This window comes from Populus alba, chromosome 11, assembly GCF_005239225.2.
Source record: "Populus alba chromosome 11, ASM523922v2, whole genome shotgun sequence".
NCBI lineage: Eukaryota > Viridiplantae > Streptophyta > Magnoliopsida > Malpighiales > Salicaceae > Populus > Populus alba.
The window spans coordinates 11,864,119-11,885,053 of NC_133294.1; the positions used below are offsets into that span (position 1 = coordinate 11,864,119).

Consider the following 20,935-nt stretch of genomic DNA (forward strand, 5'->3'; position numbering starts at 1 on the left):
AATCGCGTCCAATCCCACCACAAAACAGGCCCCAAAAAGTCCCAAATCACTGGTTGGGGTATTTTGGTAACTTCAGAGACAATTGGTACTCAACAGCAACTTTTTGGTTGCTTCCGATCCGTGGGTTTCAAATCCAAAGATTTGTTGAAGAAGAAGAAGAAGTGGGTGCAGCAATATCCTCAGCCATTCTCTTCTAATCGGCTGACTTGATACAACCACACCGAGAAGAAAGACGACGGCATTTTAATAAATCAATGGTGAAGGGAGGAGGAGTGCAAAACCCAGGATTAGCAGCGGATGTGAGTCAGGTGATTGATCAGTTGGAACGGCACTGTTTGGCACCCGACGGATCTCTTGTCTCCAAATCTGCCTTCTCCGACCTCCAACTCGTCAGTGCTATTTACTATTACCACCACCACTACCATTTTTATTTCTGTGTTTAAATGGTTAATAATGATATGATAATTTTTCAGGCCAGAGAGGAGATGTCCAGGGAGAGATTGCGCTACTTGGAAGCTCTGGTACTTCCTCCTCCTCCTCCTCCTCCTATTATATATATAGGTAACCGAGTGTTTTCGAGTGTTTTACATATAATATTTAAAAGAAAAATGATGATAATGCAGGCAATTTATTGTGAAGCAATTGCCATGGTGGAAGAGTATCAACAACAGGGTGTTACCATGGCTAATCTTGGAGGAATTCGAGATGTCCAAGGCTCGAACAGCTCTCCTCAGGTTTTTTAAAAAATAAAATTAATTTCCCCGATAATGACAAGTAATTTTCAGTTCAGAACCAAAAACACGTTGAAGTAGGAAGAACACTGAAATAAATAATTTATCAAACTATTCTACTAAATGGTGATCCATGTGTATTGGTTTCATTTTTTTTTAAATAATTGCCTACCGGGATATCCAATATAGATCGAATTCCGGGATAATTTATTTTTCATTCCTTTTAATTTACTTGTAATTGAAGGTGTATTTGAAGATCTGGATTCAATAAAAGAACCTTCTTCTGCCTACTTTTCATTCTTAGGTTTATGAGACTCTAGAGCACCGCTTAGTCGTTGCAGAAGCAGCTCAGAAATTGAGGCTTCCTCTTATATCGAAGGATGGTGAGATCCATGAGGAGGAAATTGAAAAATGGACTGCAATGTCTCGAAGTTCCCTTGATAGTACAAGTACCAGTGTTACCATCAGCTCAACCTCTAACTCCATCAATTATACAAACAGTTCTGCAAACAGCACTGCAAGTGCAGCAAACAATGCCGCTTTTCTTACTAATAATGACTCAACTGAACCTGGAGTTGGTGGCGTTCCTAATCGCTTTCTTGGCATAACACCTGCCTATTTGTGGCAAACTCATCTTCAACAAATGCCATTCATGATGGTATGTTCCCCCCATGGAATGCAATCTATTATAATGCTTTAAGCATGTTCTCTTCACACATTTCACACACACAAACACAAACACACTCACACAGATATATTATCTTTCTGTATTATGTCTATTTGATATTGTGCCAGCTCTTGTAGGACATTGCTGAATATCAGATGTCTCTTTCATGTGAGGTTGAGGCTCGCTTGAAAGCTAAATGCATTAAGTTAGCTGATGCTTTTGTTGATGATATCGGTAGGTTCTTGTGAATTGTCTCATCCTCCTTGCATAGTTTCATGCTTCTCTTATCATCTACCATATGCATGTTATCTACTAGTGTTTTTGCAATACACAATCAATGAGAAATAGCTGTTTATCTACGAGTCATTGCTTGGGGAGAGGTAGCCCTCTTGATAATGCATAACATGGAGTGTTGCCCTCTAATTCTTGCTTTTAACCATGATGATAATGCAAGTACAATATAACCTGTTAGTTTGTATTGATGTATGAATTTGCATTGCATTTGGTCTGGAGAGATATGTGAGGGGGTAGCAATTTTGTCAAGAAAGCAATGAACTAGGTGCTGTTTTTGGCTCTTGCTCAAGTTTAACGCGGTATTACTTCAACAGAATATTTATAATTTAGCAAAAGCAACCAACTAAGACTAAATTCACTGCATATTATTGTCCAAGCAAGGCTTATATTCATAATAAAAGTTTCTCATCATCATTATATGTGTGTTTTGATTGGTATCCATTAGCATGCACCATTTTAATGGAAGTATCATATTGATATCATATTAAGTAATAAAACCCAATGCTCTTGTTCAATAAGCAAATGTAGTACATCTTTCATGTGTATTACAATCATTTAATTTGACTTAATATTTTACTGATGCAGATTCAATGCCTGTTAATCAAAATTCAACTGCTCGCCTTCCAGAGAGGTTTGGACACTCTCATTGCTAGTTCTTGAATTTTCCCCCCTTCAATATGGAATGCAGAAAGTTATGCTCTTTCTTGATAATGTAACGTTATGTTATGGAGCAGTCCAGTAAGTGGGACCATGAATCTTAATAAAATTGTAAACTATTGCATGTTGCACTCAACTTACTTTTCACATTATCAGGGTCAAGTTGATAATTGAGGAAATTGAAAAGGAAGAAGCAGCCCTGCGAGAGGATCTTTATTCTGCAGATAGAAAATTTGCTGAATATTACAATGTAAGTTGATATGCAATTTTCATAGTTTTTTTTTTTTTTTAATATTTTTTTCTCTTACTTTTCTTTTTAGTTTTGCTTACTAGCATAATAATTACATGATAATTTTGTCTTGGAAAGGTCTTAGAGCAGATACTTGGCGTGCTTATTAAGCTTGTCAAAGATTTGAAGCTGCAACATCAACATAAATATGTAAGTCTAATTTGAAAAATCAAGACTCTGTTTTGACTGTTGAATTTAAACAATGCTTCAATCAATTTATTTGATTTTGCTTAAAGATGTATTTGGTCATTATACTTAGGAGCTAGGAACATATTGAACCTTGAACTTTCAAGATGCTCTACTACTGACTTCAATTTGTGGGTGGTTTTGGTTCCCCTGTTTGCTTCTACCAGCATCACAACATTTTAGTATTGCTTTTGGTGACCTTAATGATACGTGGACCTTTTAGTATTTATTATTGATGACCTGTAATCTTACATGGAAAAAATATCATCTGTGGCCAAGCACCAATTTAATGGGCCCTAGGAGTTGCTACTTCAATGATGTAAGGTCATCTATATTAAGTTCAATCCAAACTAGTTTAGGGTTGGCTGCATATGTTCATCTTTAATCAGTTTTGACATGGGCAAATAATATTCCATAAGCTGGTAGAAATGCTGGATTATTCTTCAACATTTCAACATCATTTGTTTGGGTCCTCTTACCCTCCTTTTTCTTAGTACTTTAATTTGATTGCTATCACTGATGCAGCTTTTCTGTCAGAATTGGATATGGCAGAACATCTTGGATGGCTTTCCCTTAACTTCTCATAAGTTAATCCCAGATAGGCATTAGGCACAAGTACGACCCTACCCTTGAAAGAATCTATTTCTTATTGGCCCTTTCCTATGCTACACAACCATCTGAACATCCTCATTTAATGCACATGTTGCTATTTCACTTTCCAACACCGACTATCAAAGAGTGTAGCTGTCAAATTTATTTTGTAAATTTTACCTTTTGCTTGGATTATTTTACTCACATGACACTTTATTTCCACTGAGAGGATAATCGCTTTCTTTAATTCTATAGGCACAATTTTCTCAATGTTCTCCTCTTTAGGGAAATCCATGGAAATGCAAGCATTTTAGTACCTTTACCCCATGTAGGTTAACAATTTGCTGCAGATCTTTAGCACTGCTAAGGTTGTGAAACTAAGTGCTTGAAAAAAAATGGTGATTTGAAAAAAAAAAAAAATGCATCTCATTTTCACCATATAGAAAAGGAAAAAAAAAATCACCTGCTTTCCTCTCACCTCTCTAGTCTAGAAAAACCAGAACTTATGTTTTCATTTCCTTCCTTTTATTGGTAACAAGACTGACGAAAGCAAAAAAAAAAACAAAAAAAGAAGGTTTTTGACCCCACTCTCTTTCCCCAGAGACTCAAGTTATGATCCCAATAAAACATTGATTTTGTTTAGTGTCCCATTGCTGTTTGGGCTCGCTTCTTCCAAGTTCTCCTTCTAAGTTCTCAAAGAGTGCTTTTGAACTAGTTCAAGGCTCTGCCAGCCTTGCCTCAGACAAAAACTGTTTCCAGCTTGTATAGTGGCACATCGGAACCTGCAGTCACCAATGTCTTCAATGGTGTATTAGTTATTACCATATCAACTGCCAAAATTAACCTCTGCTATTGTTTTGACTTGCAATTGTGGCTCATTTGTTGTTTCATGGTGCTCGCATATGGCAAAAGATGGTTGAATCACTGGGTTGTTATTACCATATTCAAGCAGGTCCTGGCTGGCCTGTTTTTTTTAACATGCTTGCTTTTAGGATTTCTTGAGTGGATCTAATTCTGAAATCTGGCGATAGATTTAAATGTGTGATCATCCTTGAGTTCCTTACCATGGATGTTCCATTGGCTGGCATGACCAAGAGGATTATTATAGGAGTATTGATCAGCAATTGTTTACTTGCAATTTGATCTGGGTTTCTCCATTTGGATGATAGTCATGAGATTGTGGTTCTGAGGTTAATTTTTTGTTTGATTTGGTTTTATTTTCGTAAGAAGAACATGGCCATGGAAATTGTGGGAGAGAGCACACATGCATGCCAACTGATTAAACCAAACATGTATTAAATCAATTATTTTCTCACTGTTTGGTTGTTGGATTCTTTCATTAAATGACTGTATCCGTGTTTCAGAATAACATGAAAAATTGTATCTGGTGTTCTAATTTGAATAGGAAGTCAGGCTTCTAATGAAAATCAATTATTTTTTCACTGCGATTTGTTTCTTTTAACCGGTCCTTTTCTTTTTGCACCATGTCTATCACATGGGCGTTAATGTGGAGAAAATAAAAGCCACTTAAGCACCATAATTTTTTTTTTTTTTTTAAGTAGACTCTCTTATGGTTTTAAAAGTTTTAAGTAGACTCCCATAGGTCTGCTAAGTGTATTACAGCTGGCCATGTATGATGCCACAGCAGCATAAGAACAACTTTCAGTAGGATTAATCCTGAATTTTTATATTAGATTTTTTGCTGATGGAAGCTAAATGAAGTCTTGGGGTAAGGGAAAAAAGGCTCCAAAAGCAGGTGGATGGGATAAGTTATCTAAAGTTCAGGGTCCAATTTGCTGCCAAAACTATCATTGAATCAATTTGATTTCATTATAATTCATTCGTCTTCCTACTTAGATGCACTTCTAAATCCATTTTCCAACTTTTTTATAGGATGAACTACAGAAGACTTGGTTGTGTAAAAGGTGTGAGACCATGAGTGCAAAACTAAGGTTTGTTATGCTATCTGCTGTTTAGATTGCCATCTCATGAGTGCAAGAGGAGGAAATTAACAGAAATGTACATGTTATACATAATACATACCAGAAATCAATGGCTATTTCTAGTTACCCTTTAGCTGTGATGCAATTCTGGGTGATGAAATGTTAACCTTTGAATTTTATAATTATCATCTCAGGGTTCTGGAGCATGTTCTCCTTCTTGAAACTTATACTCAGGAGTCAATACCGGCTCTTCATAAAATAAGGTGCTTGACAATGACACTCTTTATTGTCTGTGTGTTTTGTGTTTTAGTACTCTTTACTGGTTCATTACTGTTTTTTAATCTATCTAATTTATATTTCAGGAAATATCTTGTCGAGGCCACAGAAGAAGCTTCTATTGCATACAATAAAGCGGTTTGTTTCGTTACATCTCTAACAAAGTTGACCACATATTATCTTGATCATTGCTTGCTCTAAGACTGTCAGACATGAAATTTGTACACTCCTTTTGTGTTTGTGCATGCTATGTAATCATCCTATGGAGATATCTAAATCACTTCTGTGACTTGTAACTTAAATTCATGTTCAACATGATTCTTATGATTACTTAAGAGATGCTGCGTAAGGATCTGCATCATCCTAATAGTGCATGAATTCAGAATGCCATTTCTGGCCAAATACTTGGAAATGTTTTGTTCTGTTTCTGTCACCATCGTTTTGTGGGTTCCCCCCCCCCCCCCCCGTTTTATCCCAGTCTTCATTTTGAAAGTTGTGGCCCACTTTCTTACCAGGTTACACGCCTGCGTGAATATCAAGGTGTTGATCCTCACTTTGACACAATCGCAAGACAGTACCATGATATTGTAAAGGTAACACCAGTTTGCATACTGCCTTTGTTGTCAAAAATACTTTCATGGATCTCATATCTGCCTCGTCCTGCAGAAATTGGAAAACATGCAATGGACAATCCATCAAGTTGAAATGGACCTGAAACGGTTACCAGATCATCCAAGAGCTTAAATTGGATTTATTTCTTGACTTATTAGTACTTTTATAGGCCAAGGACCGAACCAAGTATCAATGTTTGATACCTAGTCTTTTTTTCCTTTTCGTCCAGTTGCATTAATGTATTGCTTTAGCTATAAAAAGATAATATTGGTACATTTTCTTGCTTCAAAATCATTTTTTTATTGGTAGGGCCCACCACCAACTATGGCTGTGCCACAGGTTTACAAATAGTCCTTTGCTGCTGAGAAAAACCATGAGCAATGAAGCCATGCTTTACTATTCATGGGTTTTCTTAAATGAACACTGGAGCTTCACTGTTCACCTCCACTGTTCACATGAATAGTGGAACATGACTATTTTAATTGTATGATTATGAACATTTCTAAACTAATTCTCTCGAGCCATCAAAGGAAATTTGGTAATCAAAACCTAGGTAATTGTTGCAAATTTTTGTAAGTCTTTTGCTAGCACCATTGTTGTGGTTGTTTTTGCTGTTCTTTCTTTTTCTTGTATTATAAAATAAAATTTTCCATCTAAATTTTTATACTTTTAAATCACATAACATTTATATAATTGTATAAGAAATCTTGAGTTACATTTAAGGGGAATCACATGAGAGAAATTTTACAACCCAAAGAGAAATAGAAAAAAGGTAAGACATACAACTCTATTTATTATTACAACCATTCAACCATAAAAACACTATCACATTGGTCTTTAATGTCCATAACCATCCATCATGCATGATAACACATTAATATGTATAATAAAATTATAACATGACTCAGTTCTAATTATTGAATTTATTTGCAAATTTTAAAATAATATTTCTAACATTTAGAAATATTAAATCAAATCTAATTTGATAATTTTCCATACATAATAAATTTTATTTAAGGCAAATTTTATTTGAAATTTTTTTTATAAACTTAATAAGAAAATTAATCATATTAAAATTCTTATTAACATCCTAAACTATTTTTGGATCAAATAAATTAAATTTTGTCTTAAAAACTCTTTATTTAAGAAAAACTATTTATTTAAAAACCAAAATATTATTTCATTAAACATTTTAAGTAAATCCTAACTCAATTAGTATATTACAAAACATAAAAAAATCTGAATGAAACATTTTAATTAATTTCTAATCCTATTAGAAAAATTAATTCTACAATTAATTTAATTTATGCTTCAATTTTAAAATATAAATCAACATTTATATAAGGAGGAGCATAATCATAATTCTATCTCAAAAGCATAAAAAGTAATAAGGAATAAATGAAAGGGCTAAAATCATAAATTACACCCCCAAAACCTTTTGTGATTTTATAAGTGGTAGGGGTATAACAGTAACTATACCTAAAAACTAAAAAAAAGCACCAGGGGTAGAATCATAAATTCCTTGTCTTCTTCATCTTTATGCTACAATAGCCTTGCTTCTATTGCTGCTATTGATGTGGGCTGCCAACACCAATTCAATTCCTTTCAAGGAGAGTGGCCGGAATCCCCCACTAGAAATTTGTAGTTAGAAAATGTATGTCAAAGATATATTATTATTATTATTATTATTATTATTTAAAAAATAAACTTATATTTCCATTAGAGATTATATATCATGAGGTGATTTGTCAAGATTCAAGGAGTCTAGAGGGTTTGACATGAAACAATGAGATTGGTAATTGGGGTCCATCCTGCGGTAGTTGAGGGAGCATGTATGGAGTACTGACTATGTGCACGGGTATCACAATAGTGCGAGCAACCCCTAGAGGGACCTGACGAGTATGAAGGCATAAATAATACTCACCTGGAGGTTATTCTGCCTAAGCTCTTTTGGGAAAATAATTTTGAATTGAAATTAATACTAATAACAACTCAAACATGTAATAAAAAACCCTAATTGTCTAGAGATGACTCTTATACCATTGTTGATGTAATAGCCCGATCTAACCTGTCATATATTGTCCGTTTTGGGCTTTATTGCTCTCACAGTTTTGCTCTTGGTGACGCGAGCTTACTTCTGAGCTTGACACCCCAAAACACGTATGATAAGTTGACAACTAACACTCTTAATAAGACCATCTACCACTCCCTCACCCATCGATGTGAGATATTACAATCCACCCCCTTAAGGAGCCCGACAACCCTATCGGCACAACCGGACAGCAGTAAGGTCAACTCTGATACCAAAAGTAACAGCTCAGCCCAACCTATCATATATTGTTCGCTTTGGGCCTTACCGTCTTCACGATTTTGTTCCTGGTGACGCGAGCTCGCTTTTGAGCCTGAAGCCCCCAAACGCGTATGACAAGTTGGTAACTAGCACTCTTAATAAGGCCATCTATCGCTCCTTCACTCGCTGATATGGGATATTACAGTTGAGTTTCTTGAAACACATACACATAGTAGAATTGGTAAATTTAATTTTTTTTTGGGAGTTCTAAGGATCTATTAGATAAATTAGAGTTTTTTAGGGTTCATGCGAAGATTACTTGAAGGTCTGAACTTCTTTTTGACTTTAAAAATATGCTTCAAAGCTAGGTTATTGCAAACCACAAGCTGTCTAATTATCCGGCCTCTAACGATAATCCACATGAACCACCATTTTTTAGAGACCAAGTAGTAAACGTACCCTCTGTGTCTTGTAAAAAGATTAGAACCTGCCTTTAGGATGTATGCTCCATACACATTGTTTTGCATTTAAGTAAGACCTTCTTGAAGCATCTTGAATTCAGAACTTATGGGTGATATAATTAATGGTCATCACTCATGAATTTTTATTGTAGAGTTTGAGAAAGAATAAAAATTCTTGTTTCATCATGCAAGAGTTACGACCATATGTCACCCTTAGAAGGGAAAGTTCATCATATAGATTACATGTTCATCTATTTATCATGCATGAACCGGGTTGAAAAGTAGGTTCCCCTATATAAGCTTTGTTACACTTGATTGAAAAAAAATGATAGAAAATGAAGAAAGAGGTTAGATAGAGGCTCATTGTTAAAAGAAAATTGGAGTATCAAAGATGAAGTAGCTAGATTCACATCTGCTTGAACAAGCACTAAGCTTGGAGAAATAGAAAGAGAATGCTTGCACGACCTTTCGTGGGAAGACCATTAGTCTATGGTACACAAGAAAAAATGATTAGCTCTTCTTGTTAGCACTTCACCAGTAGTGGCCACAACATTGAAGCTCCGCCTCTCCTTCATTTCAGTTGTGAATAGCAACAACAACTCCTTTAGTCATCAATTAAAGATAATTTTCTTTCTAGTTTAGCTGCACTGTTAATTGTTCACTGCCTCCACATCTTTTAATGGCATCCAATAGCTTCTAGCCTTTTGCGCCATGAACAAAGGCCTTTTTTCCAGCCACATCTGCTATGAACTCCATTCTAGTCCAGCAACACAGGATGTTGGTCTAAAAAACATGATTATAAATGGAACTTCAATGTAGTAGAGCTCTCTCAAAAAAGATCTGTTTGTGGCTCTGCTAGTGGAGAATATAGGAGGGGATGTAGTAGTTTCATTTGGTATGAAACTTTCTCTCACCAGTAGCAGCATTAAAACACTGTAGTAGGTTGAAGAGCCAGACTTGGTCTGAAAAACATGAGCAAACATCGAACTTTAACGTGGTAAAGATCTCTCTACAAAAATTCGTTTGTGGCTTTACAAGTGGGGAATACACGAGGGAATATAATAGTTTCATATGCTATGAAACGTTCTCCCACCAGTAGCAGCACCAAAACACTGTAGGAGGTTAAAGAGCCAAACCTAATATGAAAAACAAAGCAGGCATCGAACTTTAATGTAGAATAACTTCTCCATAGAAATCTGTTATGGCTCTACAAGTAGGGAATCCAATCGGGGATGCAATAGTTTCAGATCATCTATAATTTTCTCCTACCAGTGTCAGCATCAAAAAGTAAAAGTAGGGAGAAGAGACAAACTTGGACTGAAAAACAGGAATAAGACTGAAACTTCAGCAAAGTAGAACTCCTTTTACAGGTGTCTATTTGTTTCATTGTAGTGAGGATTTAAAGATAAAATAAAAAAAGATTCATATTCATAAGTTCTCCCCTCGTAGAGACAATGCGTGATTTCATACATCGGTAGTGGTAGTGCTGCATGTCTTCGGGCATTGCTAAGATTACCTAGCTGTTAGAAGGTTTCCAACAATCCTTAGACAACAACCACAACATTGAAAGATTGACATGATATTGTGAGGATTGCTGAAAGAATTGAACAAGCTATGAAGAGGGAAAAGATTGAAGGTTTTGCCATGGATTCTAGACAATGATGAGAGATGAATTAAAAAATGGCACTCAAGGTGAGAAACCTTAGTTATGTGGTTCAGTCAGGTCTCATTGTAACATCAACTACTTAAATGTCTTTGCTGAATATTGACATACCTCGGCTACTCAAGTTTATCTACCAGTATCTACAGATTCTAGACCTGCTGCCTCGACTCCGTTAAATCCCATGCAACCACCGTTTTCTAAGTGGTATAATCCAAACAAGAGATGTGAATATCATGGTGGGGTCCTCGACCATTTCAATTGAATAGTTGCACAAGAATTTCAAGAATCGAGTTAAAGGTTGGTTTTCAAGAGGCAAGTTGAGTTTGTGAAAGATGATGTCGTCAGTCATATTGTCACCACAACATCCTCAAAATGACAAGTGATAAAAAAGGCTTGGCAAAACACAGATACTGCCAGATTCAAGAAGTGTGTTGAATTGTTAATCATTTTGTTATGGAGTTTTGCCATTTTGCATTTTATTTTGGGATCACATCTCATTCTTTAACAGAATATGTCTTTTCTTTATCACTTTGTTGTTTTGAAGTTAGGAGATGTTTAGCATTTGATTTTTTACAAAATATTTTGGTTAAGCTCTAACATCCAAAATTAAGGCTAATAAATCTTGAAATATTAAAGTGTTTTGATTGCAGAGATGACTCGATGTTTGTTAAAATGACATGAGGTGACCAAACAAATTTTAAGCTCACACATGAAATTGAACCACCTACCATGTAGCTAAGTTTTAGTAGTATGTGTAATAATAGGTAGTGGATTCAATAGTTATGGACTTGTAAATCATGATTCTTACAAGTTCAAATTATTAGACTGGATGATGTCAAAATTTATTGGTTTTAATCGACTTTACTTGAAATGAGAAAAGACCATCTTTGTCATCCCTTCACTTTCTAAAAATTATATCCCTTGTGGTCCTATTTGAGCCTGATAGAATATTTCTTTCAAAGAAACCCATACATAGATCACACCCTACATTTGGAGCAAATGAGAGATTTTTGTTAGAAAATATAAAGACAATGATAGAATTAATGGTAAAGAGAATGTTAAGAATAAAAATCCAATTTTTGAGACAGGGCTAAAAGAAAGAAAGAAACCATAGACTGGAAGGCATGTAAGAAAAAATTAAGGAAGGTTATGAGAAAGAAAAAGAAAAAAAAAAGAAAAATAGAAAAGAAAAAAGAAAGTGGAAATTGCCTCCACTTAAAGGCAAATCAAAGAAAAAAAAAGGAGAATGCCTATCAATTCTAAGAAGAGCAAACAATATTTCAATTAAGAAAAGACACAACAAATGCTAAAAGTCAACACCAGAGAAAAAAAATTAAGCTTAATATCTTTTGGTGTCTATGATAAAGCCTCTAATGTCTTCGAAAGATTAGATTGATTGTTCATCAAGGAAGAAGTTGGATCTGCATTAGGACCTATGTTAAGAGATTTCTAATCGTTGAGGTTAACAAGGTTATATGTCACTTTCTCTATAAAGACACGAAGAGAAAGATAATTAAGGAATGGTTAATGTTGATCTTAGGTCTTTGAAACCCTTAAACACCTTTTGAGCCTACGAAATTCCTTTCTTTCATAGCCATGGACCATAGAGCCTGCATTACGTGCTTTTAAAAGCTTTTTTTGATTAAGTAAGCAATTTGAACCGATAAATGGCGCTCTCAAAACTTGAAAAGCTTTTCCATAAAAGTCGTGACTTCATGAATTAAACTACTGGTTATTATGCATATTGATAAAATAAATGATAAAAAGAAACAACCTTTCTTGATAAAGCCTCAAGTTTTGACTTGAGTATCTTGTTGTTTTTCTTGAAATTCACAGAAGGTCATCTCACCATATACCATCAAATGATATACCAAAGATCAGAGATTAAAATTCATATAAAGAATCACAGAAAATTACAATGGGTCAATTTCAATTTTTAAAATACAAGATAATCAAAGGACTATATTGAATGGCATGTGTTGGATCTTTGACCAAACAAGCTTTATTTCCAAAAATTCTTTTCAAAATTGAAATCTTTGATTTCATTTCAATAATTAGACTTTGAATAGACATGATCTTTGAAATATGAGATTTGATTCCAAAACAAGAAATGTTGGCAAATGACATGGCCAAAAGATTGATGTCTTCTTTTAAATGCAGGAGTGTTGAAGTAATAAATAACTCGGCAAGACCGGGGTTGAACCATATTGATGTTAATTGTATAAATTATAAATAACAATAATACAACAATAATCATAATAACAACAATAATAGTAATAGTAGTAATAATAATAATAATAATAATAATAATAATAATAATAGCAGCAGCAGCAGCAGCAGCAGCAGCAGAATAATAATAATAATAATAATAATAACGAAGAAGAAGAAGAAGAAAAAGAAGAAGAAGAAGAAGAAGAAGAAGAAGAAGTTGATGAGAATTTTGGGATGAAAGATCAATGTGAGAATTAAACAATGATAAAAACAAGTGTTAAGGTTAAATGATCCACTAATGATATTTCAAACAAGTATAGTATAAACTCTTATTACTCAACTGAAATCTACACACAAAGAAGGTTCCAATCGGATTATAAATTGTTAACATGATTACATTAGTTATCTTATTCGATTAATGCTAATATTTGTAAATATTATCAGGTATTCATGATTATAACTTATATTAATAACGAATCAAGTTCCTTTCATAGCACATGTGTAGGTTATACCATATGATTGGGCTATGAAAGTGCCAAGCATTTGTTGTACCAAGTGTTATACAACACAAATCTAGATTAACCATTTAACAAGCAAAGTATTAAGGGTGAACAAGATAACAAATACAAAACATGTTACTATCAAACATTAAAGTCCATGTTAAGTTTACACTATACTTATTTTTACACCATTAGTGTAACCTTTTCACCTTGAAATAATAAACTTAGCTAAACATAATGAAAGAGAGAAACATAAATAAACAAAATAAGAACATAAATAAGATACAAGTTAACTAAGTAAAGGAAAAGAAATGAAAAGCATAAACAAGATATTAGTGAAAGCAAAACTTAAGAATTACAAAAAATATAAAGAAAGAGCAAGAGCAAGTAGTTGATCTGAACAACCAAGCTCCTAAATGCATGGCAAATGCCTCCTTTTATAGGCCAAAATTTAGAACTATTGATTTGATGACTAATTGTTGAGTGGGTGGCCACATCTTACTTGGTGACAATCCTTATCTTCTTGTCTAAATAAAACGTCATTGCTAATGTCAGAATTTGAACCACCTTTACCATAAAAGTTCTAGAAAATTGTCTCAGCTTTCTAGGAAAAAAAAATTGAGGTCATTTGGACTTCTAGAACTCGAGATATGGGCTAAACACTAAACAATGTCTGGGCTGCAGAATAGATTTAGACTTTTCCGTTGTTACTATAATTTGGACTTGAAAAAAGCCTTTTTAAATTTGGACTTCACATGAAAGTTCTAGGCCTATGTCTTACCTTTCCATCCATATAAAGCAGACATAAATCTAAGATCTATAGCTCCAGATATGACCCAATTACTGAACATTATTTCAGTTTGGACTGAACCAACATCTTTTTTCTAAGTTTGGCCTTCTCTTTGTCCTTTCAATTTCAATACTTAAACTAATTAATCAATCCTTTCATTTATGTGATAGACCTGCATTTAAGATGAACATTTACCATAAATTAAAGATATCTTATATTATTAGATATGTTATTATAAAACATGCTTTAGTTAAGGAGTTACTGATACTTTAAGTGCAAAATGATGATATAAAACCTTGATAAAAATGCACTTTTAAGTACTAATCACACTCCCCAACCAACTTATTATTAGTCCCTAGTAAGTAAAGCGTTAAAATAGAAAAACAATTTGCAAATTCCACAAAGTAAGGCATTCATCATTCAACTTCCATTAATCTATTCAGATAAACAAACTCTCATTAAATTCATATATCTGCTCAATACCTCTTAAACAAGATATTAATAAACCTTTCTTTTGTGCTCAAAACATCAACATGTAGTTATGGGGCTTTACTTGGAAGAAATTTTTTTTTTTGTTCTAATGTTTAAGGTTTACTTCCTTGGGTTGAGACTATATATATATATATATATATATATATAATATATATATATATATATATAACTTAAAACACAATGCATCTTTAACTCATGTAACGAGCTTTCGGCTAATGACTCCTAGACCAGTTGGTCTTAGGGCATTAGGTGTTGAGACACCCCTACGAGCTTAGTAACTCGGGTTGCAGATACTGATATGTAGATAATGCAATGTTTGATTCCCTTAAGCTTTTCTCCTCAACCTATGTAACAAGCATTGGGTCAATAGCTCCCAAGTAAGTTGACTTTAGGGTATTAAGTGTTAAAACACCCCTTTAGGCTTAATTGCTTATGTTAGGGAGGTTACGAAACCAAACTTATCTTTGTTTTTATTATCATTATTTTTTTTTTGTTTTGTTTTTTTTTGCAAATTATATACTATCCATTTCCCTTAGTTGTTACCTTTAACAAAAAAATATTAATAATGTAATAATACAATATGCAAACCACAATCATATGTTAAAGTGTGTGTGTGAAAATGAAGGTTTAAGAATACTTGTTAAATGAGTATATGAGCAGAATTAAGTGATAACAATGCAAGAGTTTGTAAACCTGAATATTTCAAGAAGTATTATGAAAGACCTTATTAAGAATGTTTACTAAGATGCGTCTTAAAAGTCAAAAGAACTCATTTACTCTGCCATCCTAGTAACAATAGTTTTATAAATGGTTTATGAAATAGAAAACACAGTTAGTTAATTTTTTTTTAAAATATCAACTACTACGCTTTCCCCCCTAACCAAAATGAGACATTGTCCTCAATGTCCTAAGGTAAAAAGATAGAGTATAGAAGACATCACCTGAAATAACGAACACTGACAAACCTGAAACACATTTAAACAAATATAAAAAACAAGAAAACACAATAATAAAACTAAAAGACATAAAGTTTTTACAAACGAAGGCTCAAATCCAATCTAAGCTTTTTACGGCTTTTCTTAGTTGACCAATTTATGCTACTCATGGAGGGATCAATTACAGGGATGAAAGATTGTAGTTGGTTAATGAATTATTCAGCAGTAGCAGTAGAGATTATGATTTGTCGTGCCGAAGTTGTTAAAAATTCTTGTTCCACAGCATGATCAAGAAAATACAACAACTTATCATAAAAACCATTAACATTTAGCAGACCTATGGGTTTATGGTGAATGTGTAGTTGAGCCCAAGAGGAAATATGAAAGATCTCTTCCAATATGCCTAGACCACCTGGTAAGGCAATGAAGGCATCATCATGGTTAAACATGACATTCATTCGATTAGACATTGTGGGGACCTGTAGTTCCTCTCCAATTGTTTTTCCAATGATGTCCTCATTTGCTAAAGCTTTGGGGATGACCCCTAAAACTTGACTGCCTCCTAAAAATACAACTATTGACACCCCCCATTAACCTAAGGTTGCCTCCCCTATACACTAAATGAATCTTTTGCTTAGCTAGTATCTGACCAAGATGATTTGTTGATTCTAAAAACTCCTTTTCTTTTCTAAGACTTGATCCACCAAAAACACAAATATTTCTTATGTGATGACTTGAGGAACTTGCCATTTCTACACACTTCTATATTTGATGAATGTATGGGTTGAGTAGAAATGAAGGGAAGGAAGAGAAGAATTTATAGATTAGAAATTAAAAATGCAATCATATCACCTATATGTAGGCCAGCTGTAGTCTCTCTCTCTCTCTCTATGTTATTTATTTATTTTGAAAAAGCATGTGTATGTACATGTAGTTGTGATTGTGGCTCACATCTTTCTTTGGTTTTACGTCCAAGAACGACTAAACACCCTCTATGGGTTGAGGATAGGCTTCCCATCCAGTTTTCTTAAAAACTAGCAAACAAGGTCTTTTTTAGTTAGATTCCCAAGACTATGTCTAGCATGTTCTTTATGGAATTATGACTATAAATCATGAATTGCATGATGCACATCTCCACTAGGGTGCGTCTCAAGAGTCAATAGAAGATTATTTAAAGACCTTTTTCTGGGTGGTGCTTGTAAAAAAGTAACTTCATTGATTGATTCAAAATATTTTTTCCTCGATAGTATTTTATCTATCAATATTGTTAGAAGAAAGAAGGAATTGCTAAATTTTCTTTTCCTGGATCACATCTTTTCCTGGATCACACACACACACACACACACACACACACACACACACACACATATATATTTATATTTTTTTTATGTCGATCCAATATGAAGATCTATTTGCTCAAAAAATTTTCTTTGAAGAATAAGAATCTTTTTACTCAGGCTATCCTTAAGAATTATATTTTATCTTCACGGTTTATAGATACCATTCCTAAACAATGACATGTTGCATTACAAGTGCATCTAGTGTATCTGTGACAGACTTTCAGTTGTTTTGCACGACGTTTCTTTGCAGAAGTGCTTTTACTTGTTCCAGGCATGTATGAAATGAAAGAATTGGAGGACTCACCTGATAATCAGACTTTTGCTTCAATTAACCAGCGAATATCTTCAGGAATTCCATGATTCATTAACAACCTCAATCTTGCACATGTAGCACAATAAATTTTTGTAATCGCATTCTGAGGTAGAGCGAGAAAATACTTTTTTAATTTTTCAAGAGTGGTGTCCATTTTCAAATGAGAATTGGAGGAGAGATTCAAAGAAAGGGGAAAGAGCAAAGAATTTCACAAATATATACATAGATATTAGTTATCATGGGAAACTTAAAGAACCTACTTAAGAGTCACGGAGTACCGTTATCTGCCATTTGACTGGGGTTAGAGTGACTAGCAAAACAAAAGTCACACAAAAAAGAAACATAAAAACAAAGTGAGAAAAAGAGTCAATCTTTATATACATGATCACCCAATTCAATATAGTCATGTTTAATTGAAAAATTGTCAAAGTAAACTTTCAAACAATGTCTATTTACCTTGAAAACATTGCCATTCTTTGGATTCTCGATATCACAGGCTCCATATGGATACACATGTTTCACAATAAAAGGACCACTCCATCTTGATCTTAGTTTTCCGGGAAATAAATGGAGTCGAGAATTATAAAGCAAGACTTTTTGACCAACAATGAATGTTTTTCTCAGTATTTTCTTGTCATGAAACTCTTTGATTCTTGCTTATGAATTCTTGAATTTTCATATGCAACATTTCTTATTTCCTTAAGCTCATTTATTTGAAATTTTCGCAGCTGACTAGCATCATCAAGGTTTGAATTGAAAGCTTTAATAGCCCAATAAGCTTTATGTTCAAGTTCTACTGGCAAGTGATAAGGTTTTTTATAGACTAGTCTATAAGGTGACATACCTAATGATGTTTTATAAGCAGTTCGATAAGCCCAAAGTGCATCATTAAGTCTTAAAGACTAGTCTTTTCGATTAGGGTTCACTGTTTTCTCCAAGTTCTGTTTGATCTCCCTATTAGCAAGTTCTACCTGTCCACTCGTCTAAGGGTAATAAGGGGTGGCAACTTCATGTGTGATTTCATATTTCTTCATTAAAGACTTAAATGGCTTGTTGTAGAAATGTGTTCCACCATCACTTATTATGGCTCAAGATATTCCAAATCAACTTAAAATGTTTTCTTTCAAAAACTTTATCACTGTTTTGTGATCATTGTTTTGACTTGGAATTGCCTCTATTCATTTTGAAACATAATCTATTGCGACTAATATGTTTAAGAAACCAAATGATGGAGGAAATGGGCCTATAAAATTTATACCCCAACATTCAAAGATCTTAATGACAAGAATATGATTTAAAGGCATCATGTGATGTTTTGAAATAGATCCCAACTTTTGACAATTTTCACAAGTCTTGCAGAATGCATGTGAGTCCTTGAATATGGTGGGCCAGTAAAATCCACTTTGTAAGAATTTTGTAGTTGTCTTAATGAGAAATGACTCCCACATGCCTCAGAATGATATAATTTAATGACACAACTTATCTCATTGTCAGGAATATATCTTCGAAATATTGGATCAGGACAATATTTGAATAAATAAAGGTCATCCTAATAAAAGTTCTTCACTTCATTCAAGAACTTTCTTTTGTCTTGGGTACTCCACTGAGTTGGCAATTGTCCTGAAACAAGAAAATTAACAATCTTAGCAAACCAAGGCATTGTAGAGACAAAAAATAAAGATTCACCGGGAAAGTAGTCATCGATTGGTGCGATGTTAGATCTCGAATCGGTTGTCAATCTTGACAAATGATCTGCGACAACATTTTCGGTGCCTTTCTTGTCTTTCATTATGATATCAAATTCTTGAAGTAACAAAATCCACTGCACCGATCTAGCCTTAGAATCTTTCTTAGAGAGAAGATATTTCAATACGACATGATCACTAAAAACGACAACAGGTGAGCCAAGAAGATAAGATCTGAACTTGTCACATGAAAATACTACTGCAAGTAATTCTTTTTTAGTGGTAGTGTAATTCATTTGAGCACTATTTAAAGTTTTACTTGTATAGTAAATCACATAAGGTTTCTTATCTTTTCTTTGTCCCAAGACAACACCCACGACATAATCACTAGCGTCACAAATTATTTCAAAAGGTAGTGACCATCAAGAGGTTGAATGACAGGAGCGAAAGTAAATAAGCTTTTAAGTTTAACAAAGGCTTTTTCACATTGTTCAGTCCATTCAAAAACATTTTCCTTTGTTAGAAGGTTTCACAATGGTTTAGATATTACACTAAAATCTTTGATGAACCTTTTGTAAAAACCAACATGTCCTAAGAATGATCTAACATCTTCAATAGATTTTGGTGTTAGCAAGTTCAATTTGATTGTAGTCTTCTCTTGATCTTCCAATGCAATTTCAATTTGATTGTAACTTGAATAGCCATTTAGGAAACAATAAAATTCATGACCTGTAACTCTTTCTAGGATTTGATCCATGAAAGTTAAAGGGAAATGATCTTTTCTAGTCATTGAATTAAGTTTCCTATAGTCAATGCACATGAGCCAACCAGTAATAGTCCTAGTTGGAATTAACTCATTTTTATCATTTGTTATCATAGTGACTCTAGGCTTTTTGGGTACAACTTGGGTAGGACTTACCCATTTGCTATGGTTGAGATGAAAACTTACCTTTCTCTTGGAAACTGAGAGCAGATGTTAACTTTGCAAGAGTATCTTTAAAATCTATAATGCTTTGAGCAAGTTGAATGTTGATTGTATCTTGCTTTTCAATGAATGCATGCAATGTTTTCTCAAGATTTATTCTAGGAGGTGGAGAATAAGGAGGTCCATATCCATGAGAATTTTGAAAATTATGGTGTGCTTGAAACGATGGCTATGAAGTTTGTGCATTATTGTTATCACTCTTCCAACTGAATTTTGGGTGATTTCTTCAACCAGGGTTGTATGTTTGCGAGTATGGGTTATGATTGTGCCTTTGGAAATTATTTAAAGCATGAGCTTGTTCATGGAGGCATTCCTTGAAAGAAGGCAAAGTTGGACAATCATTGGTTGCATGTTCATTTGTTTCACAGATTTGACATACAATTTCTTGAATAAATTTTAATTGACCATTTTTTTTCAATTCTAGTGCTTCGACTTTTCTAGCTAAAGATGTAAATTTAGCTTGGAGGTCATGATCTTTCTTAAGGCTGTACATACCTCCACTAGATGTATGAGGTTAAGTTTTACCCGGTGCCTCATAAGTGCCTGTAGTGTCCTAATTTTGTGCATTTTTAGCTAGCAAGTCTAGGTACTCCATTGCTTTATTAAGGTCTTTATCTTTAAAATTCCATTTCACATCAATTCAACCATTTGCCTATATTTAGGTGTTAACCCTTCATAAAATTGTTAAACCAATCTCCTTGTTTCAAAACCATGATTAGGGCAAGTATTAAGAAAATCTTGATACCTATCCCAACATTGGTAAAATTTTTCATCTGGTTTTTGAGTGAACGTGGTGATTTGTCTTTTGAAAGAGTTGGTTTTATGAGATGGAAAAAAATTTCTTTAAAAATTGCTGTTGCATTTCATCCCAAGCACGAATGGATCTTGACCTAAGATTTTGTAGCCATGTTTTGGCTTTATCTTTTAATGCAAAAGAAAAAAGCTTTAATCTAATGGTATTCATGCTATAATTTAAGTCATTATAGGTGTTACAAACTTTTTCAAATTCTCTCAAATGCAAGTG

At 33.8% G+C, this 20,935-nt stretch overlaps 1 protein-coding gene across 1 annotated transcript; it reads left to right on the forward strand.

Annotated features, from left to right (window-relative positions):
* The first annotated feature begins 61 nt into the window (after positions 1–61).
* On the forward strand, positions 62–6,468 carry LOC118035356 (AUGMIN subunit 4). Its single transcript, XM_035040894.2, has 13 exons — positions 62–389; positions 474–521; positions 624–734; positions 1,036–1,389; positions 1,536–1,632; positions 2,278–2,323; positions 2,506–2,599; positions 2,717–2,788; positions 5,309–5,367; positions 5,553–5,621; positions 5,721–5,772; positions 6,150–6,227; positions 6,301–6,468. Exons 1-13 carry the CDS (start codon positions 255–257, stop codon positions 6,376–6,378), a joined length of 1,293 nt encoding a protein of 430 aa, XP_034896785.1. The 5' UTR covers positions 62–254; the 3' UTR covers positions 6,379–6,468.
* Positions 6,469–20,935: the final 14,467 nt, after the last annotated feature.